General features: G+C 36.7%; 2 protein-coding genes across 3 annotated transcripts; both read left to right on the forward strand.

The window, feature by feature from the left end:
- Positions 1 to 439: 439 nt before the first annotated feature.
- LOC127802632 (uncharacterized) lies at positions 440 to 17,890 on the forward strand. 2 transcript variants are annotated; one of them, XM_052338556.1, is made up of 6 exons: positions 440 to 840; positions 3,198 to 3,397; positions 4,252 to 4,392; positions 4,500 to 4,580; positions 5,390 to 5,514; positions 17,738 to 17,890. In XM_052338556.1, the coding sequence occupies exons 1-6, from the start codon at positions 618 to 620 to the stop codon at positions 17,784 to 17,786; spliced, it is 819 nt and encodes a 272-aa protein (XP_052194516.1). In that variant the 5' UTR covers positions 440 to 617; the 3' UTR covers positions 17,787 to 17,890. The 2 variants fall into 2 exon arrangements, with proteins under 2 accessions (XP_052194516.1, XP_052194515.1); XM_052338555.1 differs by lacking the exon at positions 17,738 to 17,890 and adding an exon at positions 5,604 to 6,014 and having other exon boundaries at positions 443 to 840.
- LOC127802633 (snakin-2-like) lies at positions 7,991 to 9,033 on the forward strand. The gene is made up of 3 exons (XM_052338557.1): positions 7,991 to 8,352; positions 8,488 to 8,542; positions 8,668 to 9,033. The coding sequence occupies exons 1-3, from the start codon at positions 8,032 to 8,034 to the stop codon at positions 8,847 to 8,849; spliced, it is 558 nt and encodes a 185-aa protein (XP_052194517.1). The 5' UTR covers positions 7,991 to 8,031; the 3' UTR covers positions 8,850 to 9,033.
- Positions 17,891 to 18,704: the final 814 nt, after the last annotated feature.

The following is an 18,704-nucleotide window of genomic DNA, read 5'->3' on the forward strand; positions in this document are numbered from 1 at the left end:
AGATTTAAGATTTTATGTAAACAATCTTTTAGCTCGCTGTGAGTTTGATGGACAAGTTATGCCAGGAGCGTGAACTGAGAAATCAGATTCTCCTGGATGATGCTTCTTCACACTTCAGTTGCCTTGTGAGACTAGCTGCTGCTGCTTCAGTTCCAAATATTATAAAATCGAACATAAATCTCTCAAAATACGAATAATGCTAAATAAGGCAACAGGAAACAATGCCCCCAATTTAAGACAAAAATTAGAGATGTGAAAGCAAAGGCAACTCACTATGGTTGCCGTTGGTGAATAGATTAGTGAAGTAGAATTTTATCAAGACGCTCATTGACCTCTTTTTTTAATATATTAAAATAGTGTTTGTTAAAATGATTAAAATAAAATTTTATCAAAATAAATTTATTTAGAAGTCAAGGCAAGGCAAGGCAAGGCGAAGGCACTCCCACTCCGTCCTCCGATTCGTCTCTTCTTTTTCTTCTTAAATTCACTGCACAGTGAAACGCAAAATCCCATCTCGACTCTACTCCACTGTCCCTTTGAGTTCTCTTTCGTCCTACGGCAGCATCCTCCTCCTCCTCCTCCTCCTCCTACTTGCAGAAGAAGCTTGAATCGCTATTATGAGGCCGCAGAGGAGGCCGATCCAGGCCGTCTCCTCGTGGCTGCGGAGACAGCCGCCCAAGTTGAAGGCTCTCCTCGCCGTGTTGGCCGGCATGGCTGCCCTGGCGTTGCTGCGCTTCATCGTGCACGATCACGACAACCTGTTCGTGGCCGCCGAGGCTGTTCACTCCATGGGAATCTGTGTCCTAATCTACAAGCTTATGAAGGAGAAGACTTGTGCAGGTAATTCTGTTCAATCCCTACAACTACTTGTTTTCTTTGTATTCATGTGCGTCGTGTGTGAGTCAATTGTATGCAAGGAAGGAAGGAAGGAAGGAAAGATCGGAACTGTTAATTCGGTCATTGGGGTGTCTTGACCGTAATGTCTGATCCTAAATCAAAGTTTAATTTGGTTTGATATCTCGGCATGGCATCCAAACGGAGCTTGAAAAAATGATTGTACAATTTATTTGACTTTTTCCCATGTGAATTCATTAGGGTTTTGCCGTTTCTTTTTTGGCCCTCAGTCCAAATAATTTTTCAAAGGTCCTTTTCGGTATTGCCCACGCTAGGTCCACTTTGGTTGGGGATGGGGGAGTCAATTCTAAAGGTTGATTTTGAGGAGAAGAAGATTTTTCTTATTATTTACTATTTTTTCGGGTTTCTTATTCTATTTATCATACTCCTATGTTGAGACAACTTTAATTTATGGGATTACATTGCTCACTTAATTTCATTACATATCGTCAACTCAATTAATGGTTTTATTGAACATCATGGGAAATGAACTGATGCAGCTATGCTCTTTAGCTATTAATATCTTGATGCCTATTAAAAGATAAATAAATTATTACTCATGCGCCTTTTCTTCCCCCACTTGGATTAATGATTTTACCTTATGCCACATACCATTCATTTAAGAATACCATTCATTTTTCTTAACATATTTTGTCATTATTGTTCAAAAAGATTTACATATGTTTAGACAAAAACCTATGACAAGGTCCCCAGAGAAGTATTATAGGCGGACTTAAAGAAGGAAGTTTGATATATATATATATATTTATATAATATATTTACTAAAGACATGTATCATGAAGCAGAAACATTTGTTAGAACTTTGGAGGAGATACTGAGATTTTTTAAATAATAATTAGACTGCATCAAGGACCTGCATTGATGCCCTGTCTCTTTACTCCAGATGAATAAACTCATTAAACGCATCTAATAAGAGGTGTCTTAGTATATGTTACATGTAGATGACATTAAGTAGACGAGACAAAATAAGAAGTAAATACGAAGCATGAGATATGGAGGGACAATTTAGAATTTAAGTTTAGATTAAAAACCAAATATATCTGCTGAGCAAAAAAAAGAAAAAAAAACAGATATATCCTAACAGAAGCTAAGGCCATAGGAGACTCTAGGGTATAATATGAATTATAAGGGCCTTATAGAAGATAAGGCCATATAAATGATTGGAGAGCTAGATTTTCATGTAGCTGACCCAACCTAGTGGGATTTAGGCTTGATATGTTGTTTATCACAAGGACGCTAATCACAAAATTAAAGTATGATGGTTAAAATATTGAAGTGTTTTTGTGTTTTATACTATTTCATAATTCCTTTAGAACTAAAAGAAAAGTTTTAGCAGATAACTATAAGACCAGCACTAGTGCAGGCTCATATTGTTGGCAACAAAAATCAACCTATAAAAAGATATGAGTGTAATTGAGATGAAGATATTAAATGTGCAGCTAAACAAAAAAAAAGAGACAAAATTAGAAATAAAGTTATCTGTAACAAGGTTGGAGGGAACTCCTATTGAGAATAAGATTTGTGATTAAGAAGATTTGATCATATGAGTAGAAGACTAATAGATGCTTCTATGAGAAGAACAGACAAAATTGAAGAATTTTGTAGCAAAAGAGGTAGAAGATGATTGAAAATTTTGATAAAATATTTTTTGAGGCAAGACATGGGTTATAATGAGCTTACAGAAGATGTGGTTATAGATGGAGATGATTGATGAGCTAGAATCTATCTAGCTCCCCACCTAGTGGGATTAAAGCTCGTGTTGTTTGTTGTATTTTTTTTTTCAATGTTGTGGATGCATCCGGGTAAATCATACTAAATATCACTAAACTTTGATGTGTTTTTCATTTTACTCACTAAATTTTAATTCTTTGTAATGTGATCACAGAAATTTAAAAGGTTTTGCAATGTGGTCACATATAAGATTTTTCGGTTAATGTGGCAAATAATAAAAATTATTGTGCAATGACAACCAATCAGAACATGCCACGTGTCTATATAATAATAATAATAATATTATATTAAAAAATTATTACACAATATTTTTATTGTTTGCCATATTAGCGCCACGTCACCCACTCTGGTTGGAAAATCTTATATGTGACCACATTGCAAAACTTTTTAAACTTGTGTGATCACATTGAAAAGAATTAAAGTTTAATGACCAAAATGAAAAATACACTAAAGTTTAATGATCTTTGGTGTGATTTACCCGAATGCATCCATTTTCCTTATTCTTACTGGCATCACTGATTGGATTTATTTGACGTTCTTATAATCTGCAGGACTATCGGCTAAAACTCAGGAGTTAACAGCCTTATTTTTAGCTGTTAGGCTGTACTGCAGCTTTGTAATGGAATATGATATACACACCTTGCTAGATTCATCGACATTGGCCACAACCTTGTGGGTTATTTATATGATTCATTTCAAGCTAAAGTCAAGCTACATGGAAGACAAAGACAATTTTGCAATATACTACGTGGTGAGATTTTCTGTCTAGTTTTTGCCATGTCCTTCTGCATGTATGCTTCTGTGTAATTTAATTTACATTTCTGCATCTTTATGTTTGCAATCAAAATTCTGCTCTGGTGTACTGTGAGCTGCCTTTTAGCTTAAATGATTGATTTGTAACACAACCAACATGTTGGAGGCCTCTGGTGCAAGTTCGTGTTTGACACTTCCTTGCACTGTATATCTTCTGCAGAAAATATTTTCCAGAATTTCTGGTGTTCTTTCCCTTAACACTGCCAAAAAGGAAAAAACAATTTTTTTTTGGATGAAAAAGGAAAAACATATAGTGGTGAAATATTTAGGTACCCATGTGAGGTGTTTTAGATCTTAAGAATAACATATGTGAGTTGTTGGACATAGATATAAAACAACATGGATACCCTAATGGATGAAATTGAAAAAGACCTCACTAAGTAAATATCAACTTTTTATATTCTATATTAGTTTCTTCAAATGTAATGCCTTTCTTGTGTGTGTTCTAAGTGTACAAAGAGTATATGCGTATTTTTAAATGCCCTGTTCTTGAAAAACTGAGAACTTAATAGGATATTGGACACATGCTTGGCACTTGTTGGAATCCAACAATGTTGGCATTTGGGAAGGGACCAAGATTGATCTGATATTTTAGAAGTGTCTGTTGTTCTGAGGACTTGGCTTGCTATCTCCTGCTCACAAATGCATTGTTGAATTATATTCACTATTCATCTTCTGTAGTTTATTTTATTTTTAGGTTATATATGAAATAAGTTTGTTTTTTTGTTTTGGTAATTAAGTTACCTTTGTTTTCTAATTTTAAGTAAAACCTTGCTTTTCATGTTGTTGTAGGTGGTTCCTTGTGCCCTGTTGGCTTTACTAATCCACCCATCAACTTCACATCATATTATCAACAGGATTCTCTGGGCATTCTGTGTATATTTGGAAGCTGTTTCTGTCTTACCGCAGTTGAGAGTAATGCAGAATACAAAGGTAATATTCTGTTGAAAAATGGGATCATTGTGTGTGCCTTTGAAAAAAGATAATTCGTCAAGTACTAGTGCTTGGCTCCATGAGTATTCTTCTTTTTTTACTTTCAGATTGTTGAACCATTCACAGCTCACTATGTGTTTGCATTGGGCGTTGCAAGATTCTTGTCCTGTGCACACTGGGTTCTACAGGTTTGACTGGCAAACTTTGGCTACCTGCATTTATTTTTTATTGAACAATGCAACCTGATTCATATGTTCTAAAAATTTGGCATCGATCAACTTTGGCTGTGGACAAGCACTAAAAAACAAGATTCTATTTATTAAAAGTTTGGCTTACAGTAGTAATTTCAAGTTAGCACAAATATGTGTATGCAATTATGTATCTTCTGTAGTAGTAGTGTTAGCACAAATATGCGTATGGAATTATGTATCTTCTGTAGTAGTAGTTGGCAGATGGAAAGATAGCAGTTTGAATGGCTAAGGTGCTGTCTTCTGCATCTTAAAATTCCTTTCGTGACATTGAGTGTCGGGCAATCGGGCAATTATGTAGAAACCTTGGTGTAAACTATCCCGTTGAGAAGAATATGGTCTTGATTATAAAACAAACAGTGATCATAAAAATCCTTGGTGCTATTCTAGATTGCCATATTCAGTGGAGCATGTTGAATTGGTTGTTAACAAGGTTATTCCTATTGGTTCCTCGTCCAACCGTGAATGATCCTGATTCATGTAGTTTTTTCCTTATCAAAAGGCAACCCGTTAGAGCTTAACTTCTATTCTTGAGCCAAAAGGTTTTATCTGGTTGTAAATGAAGATTGTAGTTTAAATATGATTTGCGGGATATGTATACTTTCTCCGACGTTATGATCGAGTAACTATCATGTTTATCAACTCCATCCTTGTGGATTTGAGCTTGGACGTCCTTGGTGTTTCAATCTTGTTTGTGGTGGGATTTATGATATACCATTGTCTTCTTGTTTTCTACCGTCTTTTAACAGGTCCTGGACAGTAAGGGCCATCTGCTGACGGCTTTGGGATACGGATTATGGCCGTCAATGGTTCTCATCTCTGAAATTGTTCAAACATTCATACTGGCAGATTTCTGTTACTACTATGTAAAAAGGTGGAATGAACTTTTGAAATTACGTGGACAATCAAGCATTTGTGAAATGCCTTGTTTTTTCTTAACAAATAAATCTTGTCTGTTCGCAGTGTTTTTGGAGGTCAGCTTGTTCTTCGCCTCCCGGCCGGAGTTGTATAACACTTTGAGGAGCTTCTTGGCGATCAAGTTAAAAGCATATTGCCGCTGTTCATTTAGTTAATCATGCTCTTTACAAGGTTACTAGGTGGTCCATCCATGACTGGAAATCTCAAGTTAGCTGTTTGTAAATTTCAGTGGGAATCTAGGGATTAAATTAGATAGACTGGAGATTAGATTAACTCTGGTTTGTTGGGTTAAATAATATATATATATAATTTTAAGTTATGTTATGCCCTCGTGGTGACTTGATGATGCTGGCAAAATAGTTATTAGTGGGCCCCTGAGAAGAACACAATGAATGAAGGATCTTGGTTGTTGAGTGGGTTTGAACTTTATAACAAGCTAATTCATCAGGCTTTTCACTTGGGTTTGTTTCTTTTGTTTTTTCAATTCGGCTTCATTAATTTTCTTTTCCTCCTTTACCCACCCTCTCTTATTGTTGGCTACTGAAAGAGAAAAATACAGAAGGTTAAAAATAAAATTGCAGTCCAACGAACCCTACCTAAAAATATAAAATAAAACTGTATCAAATGGAGCTTTTCTTTTTAATTTATTTAAAAAAAAAAGATCTGACTAAATTGTTAACTACTTAAAAAACCCTTCTTCTTGTGGTTGTTGCCAAGCAAAGCAATGAGTTGGCCTCTTGGCCAAAATTGATTATGCCTTTGCCTTTGCCACAATGTTGAACACAAAAAAGTATTTTGGCACCTAGACTTTTATGACTATGAGATATCATTTGTATAGAAAGATGAGTATTTTATTTGCATTATGAATCATATTAATTTTTTTTTTCAAAAAAAGAACAAATTAATAAAATTAGGAAAGTAAAATTTATTTCTTATTTTACTCTCTCTCTTAACCCTAAATTAAGCTAAAAAAAAAAAGAAAAGAAGATGCTAAGGATAGCCAAACAAAAATTCTTTCTTTTTGATATGATATGAGATTATATGTTATTATTATTATCTTGACAATTAAATAAGAAAACATGTTAGATGTGTGCTCATTAAGAAAGTTTACAAATAGGTCTTTAACATGTAAATATAAAATAACACATAAAACGCACATAAACTTAATTATAGTAAAATGGTCATATAATTATTTTATATTCAAGATAAATGCGTTAATATATAACCACCAAATAAGATAATCATGAGCAAGTATTATCATGCCTAGAATATGAGCATCTTAAATTCTAAACCCTTAATCATACAAGGATCATATTATTACTTAATTACACACACCCTCTCTCTCTTTCTCTCTCTATATATACATTTATCCCAATCAAACTATATTTATTATTTATTTATATTTATTACTAGTGATTCGTTATAATATTACCACTTTCTACCCCCTTCTTTTTCTTGCCGCGTAGAGGGTTTAGGAAGGAGCATGCCTTCATCCTTACTATATAAGATTGTTGGTTCTTTAGCCTACAGATATGAGCTCCTCTTTTTAGTGTCGTTTAGCTCTCCAATTGAACTCCCCCACCAACCTCTCTAGAGGGTTCCACTCAAATTCAGCAAATCCCATACCCAAGTACACCGAATTCAATTGTTCTTTTGCGATGGCCAGAAGACTTCATCAATATGCACAGCTGTGAGCCACTTCATCTGGGCTGTAAGCTGGAATAAAGACCCTCCACTGCAATTTGCACAAATAAACAAAAAAAATATTAGGTAAGTCCTCATCTTCTGATTTCAACTAAAGAGTCCATGTGTGGCTCCACATATCATTAGATAGGTATCGCCAACCATGACTTGTCAATTATAAAATAAAAAAAATGACATCTTTACAAAATTTTTGTAGGAAATATTTTATCGAAAACCACGTGGTAATAATATTTTTATAAGTATCATTAATAAGTATTTTATTTCAATATATATGACATTAGGGAGTTGCATTATTTTATATCACATAACACTGATTCTATATATTTACTCATGTTCTGTTTAATAAATATACCACAAATGATGGTAGCTTTGTTTGTGATATCTTTTTTGTACTAAGATTTAAAGATTTTAGATTCAAATTTTGTGTCTTGCAATTATCTAGATAATCACCTTTTATATAGTCTTATGAGTTTAAGAGTAAAAGAATTGATGACAGTACTGTTTGACTTATAACAAAAAAAATTTAAGTATCCTAGATAGTTAGCGTGTTGAATTTTTATTAATTAAAAAATAATACGTTGTGCCTCTAATCTATCGAGTTAATGAATATAAAACAGTAAAAATAATTAAAAAAAAGGGTCCAGGAACACATCTCCGAGGGATAAATGGTTGCGTTGAATGGTTACTTGTATGAGTGCACAAGTTACAATTGGCAAGCCTGATCCAAAACTAGGGAGTTGTGCTTTCACAAGTTGTAGGTAGGTGGGTCATGCTGCCAGCCTATGCTTCGTTCCTGGGTTTTGCCTTCTGCAGCCTGGCATTTTTTGCCTTTGCCTTTGCATGTAATCCGCCCTTGCATGAACCTGTCCACCTCCCACCCTCTCTCTCTCTCTATAAATACAATTGTCATCTTCATTTTTGTATCACACAGTATATCATCAACTATTCACTTGATCACAGCAGAATTAATTGTCTTCTTTCTTTTGAAAGATTCTCTCAGAAAATGGCCATCTCCAAGGCTCTTGTTGCTTCAATTGTCCTCTCTCTACTGGTTCTTGACCTTGTCCAGGCACTGCAAACCAATCAAGTGGTAAACATTAATTCCAACCCTTTGGATTACAAACCACAATTAATATTCTATTTTTTTCAGTACTTACACTATTAAATTAATTATACTAAGATCACTAGCCATTTTAACTTCCATTTGCTGCTGATTCTAATGCAGACCGGCAACCCTGCAGTCCATGTCACAGCTTTCACTAGTCCTGCCAAGCCCCTGGGTATGTAAAGCTCTAGCTACCTCTTCTCTGTCTAAGATATGCTCTACTCTATAGTTAATTTCTTGTCAAATTATTACTTTGATTTATTTTATTTTACATTTTTTCTTTTTTGTGGGTTTGTATAGATTGCGGGGCAGCTTGTGCTGCTAGGTGCAGCTTGTCAAAGAGGCCGAGGCTGTGCAAGAGGGCTTGTGGGACGTGCTGTGCAAGGTGCCAGTGTGTTCCTCCTGGCACCTCAGGCAACTCAGATTCTTGCCCTTGCTATGCCACCATGACCACTCACGACAACAAACGCAAATGCCCTTGAAAAGACTCCAACAACACTCTTCCTCCTCGTTTATATTTTTCTTAATTTTGTGGGTTAATAAGAACTTGTGAAAAACTATCAAGGTTTTTCCTGTTGTTGAGGTGCTTGAATGTAACTGCTTGTAAAGGAAGGTCTGTGTTGTATCTTTTCAAGAAAAAAATGCAATTGTTGTTGTGCGAGGGAATTCACTCAAAAGTATGGAAGGAACAGTATAAGGCTGTGTTCTTCATGGTATGCATAAATCATCGATAACGTTGTTCTTTTGTTAACTAAAATATCACGGGTTTGAATGCAACTCTTCAACTCTTGTAAAGCAACAAAGAGTCTCATGCGCTGGTAGACCCTTCTTCAACACTGACACACGATTCCACTTTAAATATGCAGCTACACACAAAAAAAAGGACAAAATTAGAAATAAAGTTATCTGTAACAAGGTTGGAGGGAACTCCTATTGAGAATAAGATTTGTGATTAAGAAGATTTGATCATATGACTAGAAGACTAACAGATGCTTCTATGAGAAGAACAGACGAGATTGAAGAATTTTGTAGCAAAAGAGGTAAAGATGATCAAAAAATTTGATAAATGTCTTTTTTTGAGGCACAGCATGGGTTATAATGGGCTTACAGAAGATGTAGTTATAGATGGAGATGATTGATGAGCTAGAATCTATCTAGCTCCCCACCTGGTGGGATTAAAGCTTGTGTTGTTTGTTGTATATTTTTTTTCAATGTTGCGGATGCATCCATTTTCCTTATTCTTACCGGCATCACGGATTGGATTTATTTGACATTCTTATAATCTGCAGGACTATCGGCTAAAACTCAGGAGTTAACAGCCTTATTTTTAGCTGTTAGGCTGTACTGCAGCTTTGTAATGGAATATGATATACACACCTTGCTAGATTCATCGACATTGGTTACGACCTTGTGGGTTATTTCTATGATTCATTTCAAGCTAAAGTCAAGCTACATGGAAGACAAAGACAATTTTGCAATATACTACGCGGTGAGATTTTCTGTCTAGTTTTTGCCATGTCCTTCTGCATGTATGCTTCTGTGTAATTTAATTTACATTTCTGCATCTTTATGTTTGCAATCAAAATTCTGCTCTGGTGTACTGTAAGCTGCCTTTTAGATTAAATGATTGATTTGTAACACAACCAACATGTTGGAGGCCTCTGGTGCTAGTTGTGCTTGACACTTCCTTGCACTGTATATCTCCTGCAGAAAATATTTTCCAGAATTTCTGGTGTTATTTCCCTTAACACTGCCAAAAGGAAAAAACATTTTTTTTCCGGATGAAAAAGGAAAAACATATAGTGGTGAAATATTTAGGTACCCATGTGAGGTGTTTTAGATCTTAAGAATAACATATGTGAGTTGTTGGACATAGATATAAAACAACATGGATACCCTAATGGATGAAATTGAAAAAGACCTCACTATAGTAAATATCAACTTTTTATATTCTATATTAGTTTCTTCAAATGTAATGTCTTTCTTGTGTGTGTTCTAAGTGTACAAAGAGTATATGTGTATTTTTAAATGCCCTGTTCTTGAAAAACCGAGAAATTAATAGGATATTGGACACATGCTTGGCACTTGTTGGAATCCAACAATGTTGGCATTTGGGAAGGGACCAAGATTGATCTGATATTTTAGAAGTGTCTGTTGTTCTGAGGACTTGGCTTGCTATCTCGTGCTCACAAATGCATTGTCGAATTATATTCACTATTCGTCTGCTGTAGTTTAATTTATTTTTAGGTTATATATGAAATAATTTTTTTTTTGTTGGTAATCAAGTTACATTTGTTTTCTAATTTTTCTAATTTTAAGTAAAACCTTGCTTTTCATGTTTTTGTAGGTGGTTCCTTGTGCTCTGTTGGCTTTACTAATCCACCCATCAACTTCACATCATGTTGCACAAACAGAAGGCAACCCAAACATACGCACAATCTGAATCTCTGATATAAAACCCTTTCTAACATACAACAGAGTCGAAATCGGAAACCAACATACACCACAAACAAGTATGAATAAAAATGGAAAGCAGAATGAACACGAGAGATTTACCGTGGTTCACCCGAAAGGCCTACGTTCACGTTGAGCTCCGGTAACGGAGAGCTCACTGCACTATCGGAGTTAAAAATAGGGTTTACAAACACACTATATACAATCCTCACAATCACTCGTATTTACAGAGACAATTTCTCTATCAAAAACGCCTCAAAATCATAACAAGAAATAGATCAGAGGCTTACCCTATTAGAACCAGAGAGAAAAACCAGAAGGAGCCGAAGAGGGTCTGATTCATGGAATGAGAAAGACCCCTTCAAACCCTAATGACAACTCTCTCTCTCTCGTCTGTCGTTATACACATCCTGATGCACAGTAAATAAATAGGGGTTGCACGATGTATTTGAAGGGCTCGGATTGCTCCAGATAAAAGGCAGCATCGACGGTCCAGATTGCGAAAGGACGAGACAAGGGGCATGATCGAGATGAAGGACGCCCGGGCAATTGCCGAGCTGCCCTCCAGTGCCACGTGGCACTGTTGCAGTTGACCCTCTTGCCCGGGTCCTTAAGTGAGAAACGGTGTCGTTGGGTGCTTCATTGCCAACAATCTCCACCTTGAAGCATCAACGATATAAGGGACAGAACACCAATAAGTGCAGCAAACTCCTATCCTTACCTTCATTGCTCTGGTTGGTTTGGATTAACCAACTTCAACATGTAGTAAGCCCAAGCAGTGCTTGAACTTAGCTGCAGTTACTACCTTTGTCCCAATATCAGCTGGATTATCCTCTGTAGGTACTTTGAGGATTTCAACAGTTCCATTGCTTACCAGATTTCTCACAAAATGAAACTTCACATCAACATGTTTAGTTCTTTCATGATAAACAGGATTCTTACATAAATGAATTGCACTCTGGCTATCAGAAAATACCTTGACCTTACCTTGTAGAAGACTGATTTCCCTCAGGAGACCTTGAAGCCAGATAGCTTCCTTGAATGCATCAGTGACCACCACATACTCAGCTTCAGTGGAAGACAGAGCAACCAAAGGCTGCAGCTGGGACTTCCAGCTAAAGCAGTTGCCACCCAATGTGAAGAAATATGCTGTGGTGGACTTACGAGAGTCCTTATCTCCTGCAAAATCCGAGTCTACATATCCTACTAGGTCAAGAGTGTCATTTCTTTTCTCAAAGTTTAAGCCAACATGTAGAGAACCATTAATGTATTTTAATACATATTTTAAGGCTTCCCAGTGAGTTTTTCCTGGATTGGACATAAACCTACTTAATAGGGATATCGAATATGCTAGGTTTGGCCTAGTGCTTATCATGGAATACATTTGGTCCCTATTACATTTGCATATGGTATATTTTCCATTTTTAGAGATTTTGATTCAGATGATGGACACTGAATTTTAGACAATATAAAATGTCCATCTAAGGGAACACTGACAGTTTTACATTCAGCCATACCAAATTTTTTAACCTTTTTAAGAAGATAATCATGCTGGTGTATTTTCAATTTTCTTTTGCTTTTATCTCTTTCTACTATCATCCCTAGGATTTTCTTAGCTGGTCCTAAGTCTTTCATGTCAAAGTTAGTGTTTAACAGTGACTTTAACTCACAGATCTTTGACTTGGATTTGCTAATAATCAAGATATCATCAACATACAGTAAGAGATAAACAAGGACATCTGATAGTAAGTAGTAAAAGCAACTGTCATATTTACTTCGATTAAAACCAATCTCAGCAGCAAAATTATCAAACTTTTTATACCATTGCCTAGGAGATTGTTTTAATCCATACAATGATTTTTTAAGTAAGAAGACATGATCAGGATGATTTTTATCAATGTACCCAGCAGGCTGTTCCATGTAAATTATCTCATCTATGTCTCCATGTAAAAAAGCAGTTTTGACATCCATTTGTTCAAGTTCTAAGTCAAATTGCACTACAACAGCAAGCATCATACGTATGGTTTTGAATTTAACTACTGGTGAAAAGATTTTAGTGTAGTCTATTCCTCCTCTTTGTGAAAAATCTTTAGCTACAAGTCTTGCTTTAAATCTTAGAGGATCAGATGGAGACATCCCTTCTTTAAGCTTAAACAACCATTTACATTTAATTAACTTCTGCTTATTAGGTCTTGGAACTAGTTTCCAAGTCTCATTGACCTTTAAAAAGGTTATTTCATCATCCATAGCCTGTTTCCACTTAATGCTGTTATGGGAGCTGACAGCCTCCTCATAGCAGGTAGGCTCATTGCTCCTCATATCCATTCTGGCAACTAAAGCACAGAATACCAGGTCTGAATATGCATATCTAACAGGAGGCCTGATTGACCTCCTCACTCAGTCTCTGGTGAGTTGATAATTACTTAGGTCTTGTTGAGGAGAGACATACTCCTCAACTTTCGGATCATCAGGTTGGGCCTCATGATCACTTTCTTGATCAGAGGTTTCTTCTTGGTCTAAAGGCTCACTAAGAGTGTGTGGGTCATTTGGGGTTGGAGTAGCAGGAGAGTTTTGTTGCTCCAGCTCAATTTGGGTGCTACCGCCTAAAGCAATCTCACTAGGCTCGCTAGGTGTTGAGTTATCTTCATTATTATCTGATTTGCATGGGAAATTTGATTCATTAAATTTTACATCTTGGCTAATAATGATTTTAACTCCACCTGAAGTTCTGTCCCATAATCTATAACCCTTGGTTCCCTCTTGGTATCCCACAAAGACACATTTAATAGCCCTGGGGTTTAACTTTCCAACTAATTGATGGGCATAAGCCTCGTAACCAAACACTCTTAGATAGTCTAAGTTTAATTTTCTCCCAGTCCATTGTTCTTCAGGACACTTAAAATTTATAACTGTAGAGGGGCTCTTATTCACTAGGTGGGCAGCTGTAGACAGGGCTTCTCCCCAAAAGGTTTTAGACATATCAGCAGTAAACAAAAGGCATCTAACATTTTCTAAGAGGTTCTATTCATCCTCTCAACAACCCCATTTTGCTGAGGGGTGTTTCTTATTGTTCTATGCCTAAGGATACCATGAGCTTTACACAATTCATCAAAGTCTCTATTACAAAATTACAATCCATTATCAGTTCTTAGAGTTTTGATCTTTCTATCAGTTTGATTTTCAATCAAAATTTTCCATGATCTAAATTTTTCTAAAGTTTGATCCTTAGATTTCATTAAAAATATCCATACCTTCCTAGAAAAATCATCAATTATGGACAAGAAATACTTGTTACCACCGTGTGAAGGAACTTGGGAGGGGCCCCAAAGGTCTACATGCAAATACTCTAGACATACCTTCGCCAGGTGAGTTCTCGTTGGGAAGCTTAGCCTGTGTTGCTTGCCTAGGGTACATGGCTCACAGAAGCCTAAGGCATCTGCAGACACTGGACCAAGGTACCCTTGGTTGGACAGTGCCTGTAGTCCTTTCTGGCTCATATGGCTAAGTCTCAAGTGCCACAAATCTGTTCTATCAGATTTAACCATGCATGCAGATGGAATATGACAGTAACCATTCAACACATATAAACCATGTTTCTTGGGAATAAGATCATCATTCTTAAGTACATGCAGAAAATCATTTTCAGCTTTATATGAAAACCCTAATTCATCTAAGGTGCCAAGAGAAATCAAGTTTCGTTTTAGTCCAGGTACATATCTCACATCAGTTAACATTCTAATTTTGTTATCATGTAGTTTCAGAGAGATGTCACCTATACCTTTAATTTTGCATGAATGATTATTTCCCATAAAGACAGTGCCAGTTTCTTTAGGGCTAAAGTTTTGAAACCAATCTATATTTGGACACATGTGAAAAGAGCATCCAAAATCCATAATCCATTCATTTACAGTAGATGTACAGGAGATATTTAAAACTTCAGCCAAGGCATTTGAGTTACTGGTAGCTACTATCACATTCCCACCCTGTTTCTGTTTCTTAATGAAATCATAACAGTATTTTTTGATATGACCCTCTTTTCCACAGTGGTAGCATTTTCATTTAGATTGTTTTTGTTTTCCCCTCTTCCCATTTTGTTTTCCCTTATGCCCCGTACCCCCATTCTGATTTTGGTTAAAGCTACCCTGACCCTTTTCAAACTTTCCCTTTACAAATAAGTTGTTACCAGATTTTTTAGAGGTGTGAAGTTCTAATTCCCTAGCCTTGAAGTTCTAATGTAGGCACAATACCAGTGTACTGTAAAGCATGTTTAACCACATTGTAATCATCAGGTAATGAATTTAATAATATCATTGTCTCACTAGTATCACCTAAGGCTTGGTCAGTCCCTCTTAACATTACTGTAAGTTTAGTAAATTCATCTATATTATCATCTATAGATTTCGATGCATTCATTTTAAAATTGAATAGCATACCTTTCAAATAAACTAAGTTAGAAGCAGAGACAACAGCATACAAAGATTCAAGCCTATTCCATAAGTCAAGGGGGTTAGTCATACCGTCTACCTTTCTGATAACAGCATCCCCCAAATGGAGAAATATCATATTGAAAGCCTCCTCCCTTATCTCATCGGTCCTGACTGATTGCTCAGTGGACCATTTTCTGTCATCCGATGCAAGTGCAATTAGCACTTTGTGATGAGAGAGTAATACTCTCATCTTCTTTTTCCAACTCCCGAAATCCCCATTTCCATCAAATGTTCCGATTTCAAATCGGGTTGTTGTCATCTTCATCTTGCACAAAGGTATCCTAATGACACCCTAAACACTGACAAAGACACACAGTAAACACCAATTGACTGTGACTTTTCAGAAAACCCTAGAGGCTAAAAAATAGGATTAACCAGGCGACTAACAACCCTAACTCGACTCTGAGTGGATTAGAAAATAATCAAGGACTCACACAATGCGTATCAAAGAAAAGGCTCTGATACCACTTGTTGCGCAAACAGAAGGCAACCCAAACATACACACAATCTGAATCTCTGATATAAAACCCTTTCTAGCATACAACAGAGTCGAAATCGGAAACCAACATACACCACAAACAAGTATGAATAAAAATGGAAAGCAGAATGAACATGAGAGATTTACCGTGGTTCACTCGAAAGGGCTACGTCCACGTTGAGCTCCGGTAACGGAGAGATCACTGCACTATCGGAGTTAAAAATAGGGTTTACAAACACACTGTATACAAGTCTCACAATCACTCGTATTTACAGAGACAATTTCTCTATCAAAAACGCCTCAAAATCATAACAAAAAATAGATCAGAGGCTTACCCTATTAGAACCAGAGAGAAAAACCAGAAGGAGCCGAAGAGGGTCTGATTCATGGAATGAGAAAGACCCCCTCAAGCCCTAACGACAACACTCTCTCTCTCACTCGTCTGTCGCTATACACATCCTGATGCACAGTAAATAAATAGGGGTCGCACGATGTATTTGAAGGGCTCGGATTGCTCCAGATAAAAGGTAGCATCGACGATCTGGATTGCGAAAGGACGAGACAAGGGGCATGATCGAGATGAAGGATGCCCGGGCGGTTGCCGAGCTGCCCTCCAGTGCCACGTGGCACTGTTGCAGCTGACCCTTCTGCCCGGATCCTTAAGTGAGAAATGGTGTCGTTGGGTGCTTCATTGCCAACACATCATATTATCAACAGGATTCTCTGGGCATTCTGTGTATATTTGGAAGCTGTTTCTGTCTTACCGCAGTTGAGAGTAATGCAGAATACAAAGGTAGTATTCTGTTGAAAAATGCGATCATTGTTTGTGCCTTTAAGAAAAAATAATTCATCAAGTACTAGTGCTGGGCTCCATGAGTATTCTTCTTTTTGTACTTTCAGATTGTTGAACCATTCATAGCTCACTATGTGTTTGCATTGGGCGTTGCAAGATTCTTGTCCTGTGCTCACTGGGTTCTACAGGTTTGACTGGCAAACTTTGGCTACCTGCATTTATTTTTTATTGAACAATGCAACCTGATTCATATTTTCTAAAAATTTGGCATCGATCAACTTTGGCTGTTGGTCAAGCACTAAAAAACAAGATTCTATTTTAAAAGTTTGGCTTACGGTAGTAATTTCAAATTAGCACAAATATGCGTGTGCAATTATGTATCTTCTGTAGTAGTAGTTGGCAGATGGAAAGATAGCAGTTTGAATGGCTAAGGTTCTGTCTTCTGCATCTTAAAATTCCTTTCGTCACATTCAGTGTCAGGCAATCGTGCAATTATGTAGAAACCTTGGTGTAAACTATCCCGTTGACAATATGGTCTTGATTATAAAACAAACAGTGATCATAAAAATCCTTGGTGCTATTCTAGATTGCTATATTCAGTGGAGCATGTTGAGTTGGTTGTTAACAAGGTTATTCCGATTGGTTCCTCGTCCAACCTGGAATGATCCTGATTCATGTAGTTTTTTCCTTATCAAAAGGCAACCCGTTAGAGCTTAACTTCTATTCTTGAGCCAAAAGGTTTTATCCGGTGTAAATGAAGATTGTAGTTTAAATATGATTTACGGGCTATGTATACTTTCTCTGAAGTTATGATCGAGTAACTATCATGGTTATCAACTCCATCCTTGTGGATTTGAGGTTGGACGTCCATGGTGTTTCAATCTTGTATGTGGTGGGATTTATGATGTCCCATTGTTTTCTTGTTTTCTACCGTCTTTTAACAGGTCCTGGACAGTAAGGGCCATCTGCTGACGGCTTTGGGATACGGATTATGGCCGTCAGTGGTTCTCATCTCTGAAATTGTTCAAACATTCATACTGGCAGATTTCTGTTACTACTATGTAAAAAGATGGAATGAACTTTTGTCATTATGTGGACAATCAAGCATTTGTGAAATGCCTTGTTTTTTCTTAACAAATAGATCTTGTCTGTTTGCAGTGTTTTTGGAGGTCAGCTTGTTCTTCGCCTCCCGGCCGGAGTTGTATAACACTTTGAGGAGCTTCTTGGCGATCAAGTTAAAAGCATATTGCCGCTGTTCATTTAGTTAATCTTGCTCTTTACAAGGTTACTAGGTGGTCCATCCATGACTGGAAATCTCAAGTTAGCTGTTTGTGATGGTGCTGTGACAAGCTTGCTGTCACTGTTGGAAAAATCTTTTTGATTTAACTAGATGTATCTAGATACTTTTGACAAGTTGTGAAGCTTGATTTAAGCTTATTTTTTTTTTTTGTAAAAGGAGTGAATGAGCTTAATTTAAGTTGCATATCTGCAGATAGGAGTTGGTAGAGTTGGTAATGTGTCTGAATGTCTTGGCTGTAATCTCTATAAGTATGGTTTTGAATCAAATGAAATCAGCTTTTCCAGCCATTGTGTTCTGTTTTTTCTCTACGTCAAAACCAACATTTGGTATCAGAGCCCTCTGATCTTAGAAGGGCTGTGAGAGAAAGAGAGAAAAAACTAATAAGGTCCTCCCCCCTTCAGAAAACCGAAACACACAACCTCTTTGCAAAAAATTCCAGAAGTGAAACCATGGCAGCCAACAGTCTTTCCATTTCACTACCACCACAATTTGCAGGAGAGAACTACCAAATCTGGAGTGTTAAAATGGCAGCCTATTTAAAGGCATATGACTTGTGGGAAGTGGTCGAGACAGGTAGGGATCCACCACCATTGCCAGACAATCCAACCATAGCTCAAGTGAAGCATCATAGTGAGCAAGTGGCTAAGAAATTTAAGGCTCTGTCATGCATTCATCAAGCAGTCTCAGAGATCATTTTCACAAGAATTATGACTTGTGAAACAGCTAAAGAAGCCTGGGAGAAATTGAAAGAGGAGTTCCAAGGAACTGACAAGAATAGGCAAATGCAGCTGCTAAACTTGAGAAGAGAGTTTGAAACTCTCAAAA

This window comes from Diospyros lotus, chromosome 5, assembly GCF_014633365.1.
Source record: "Diospyros lotus cultivar Yz01 chromosome 5, ASM1463336v1, whole genome shotgun sequence".
Lineage (NCBI taxonomy): Eukaryota > Viridiplantae > Streptophyta > Magnoliopsida > Ericales > Ebenaceae > Diospyros > Diospyros lotus.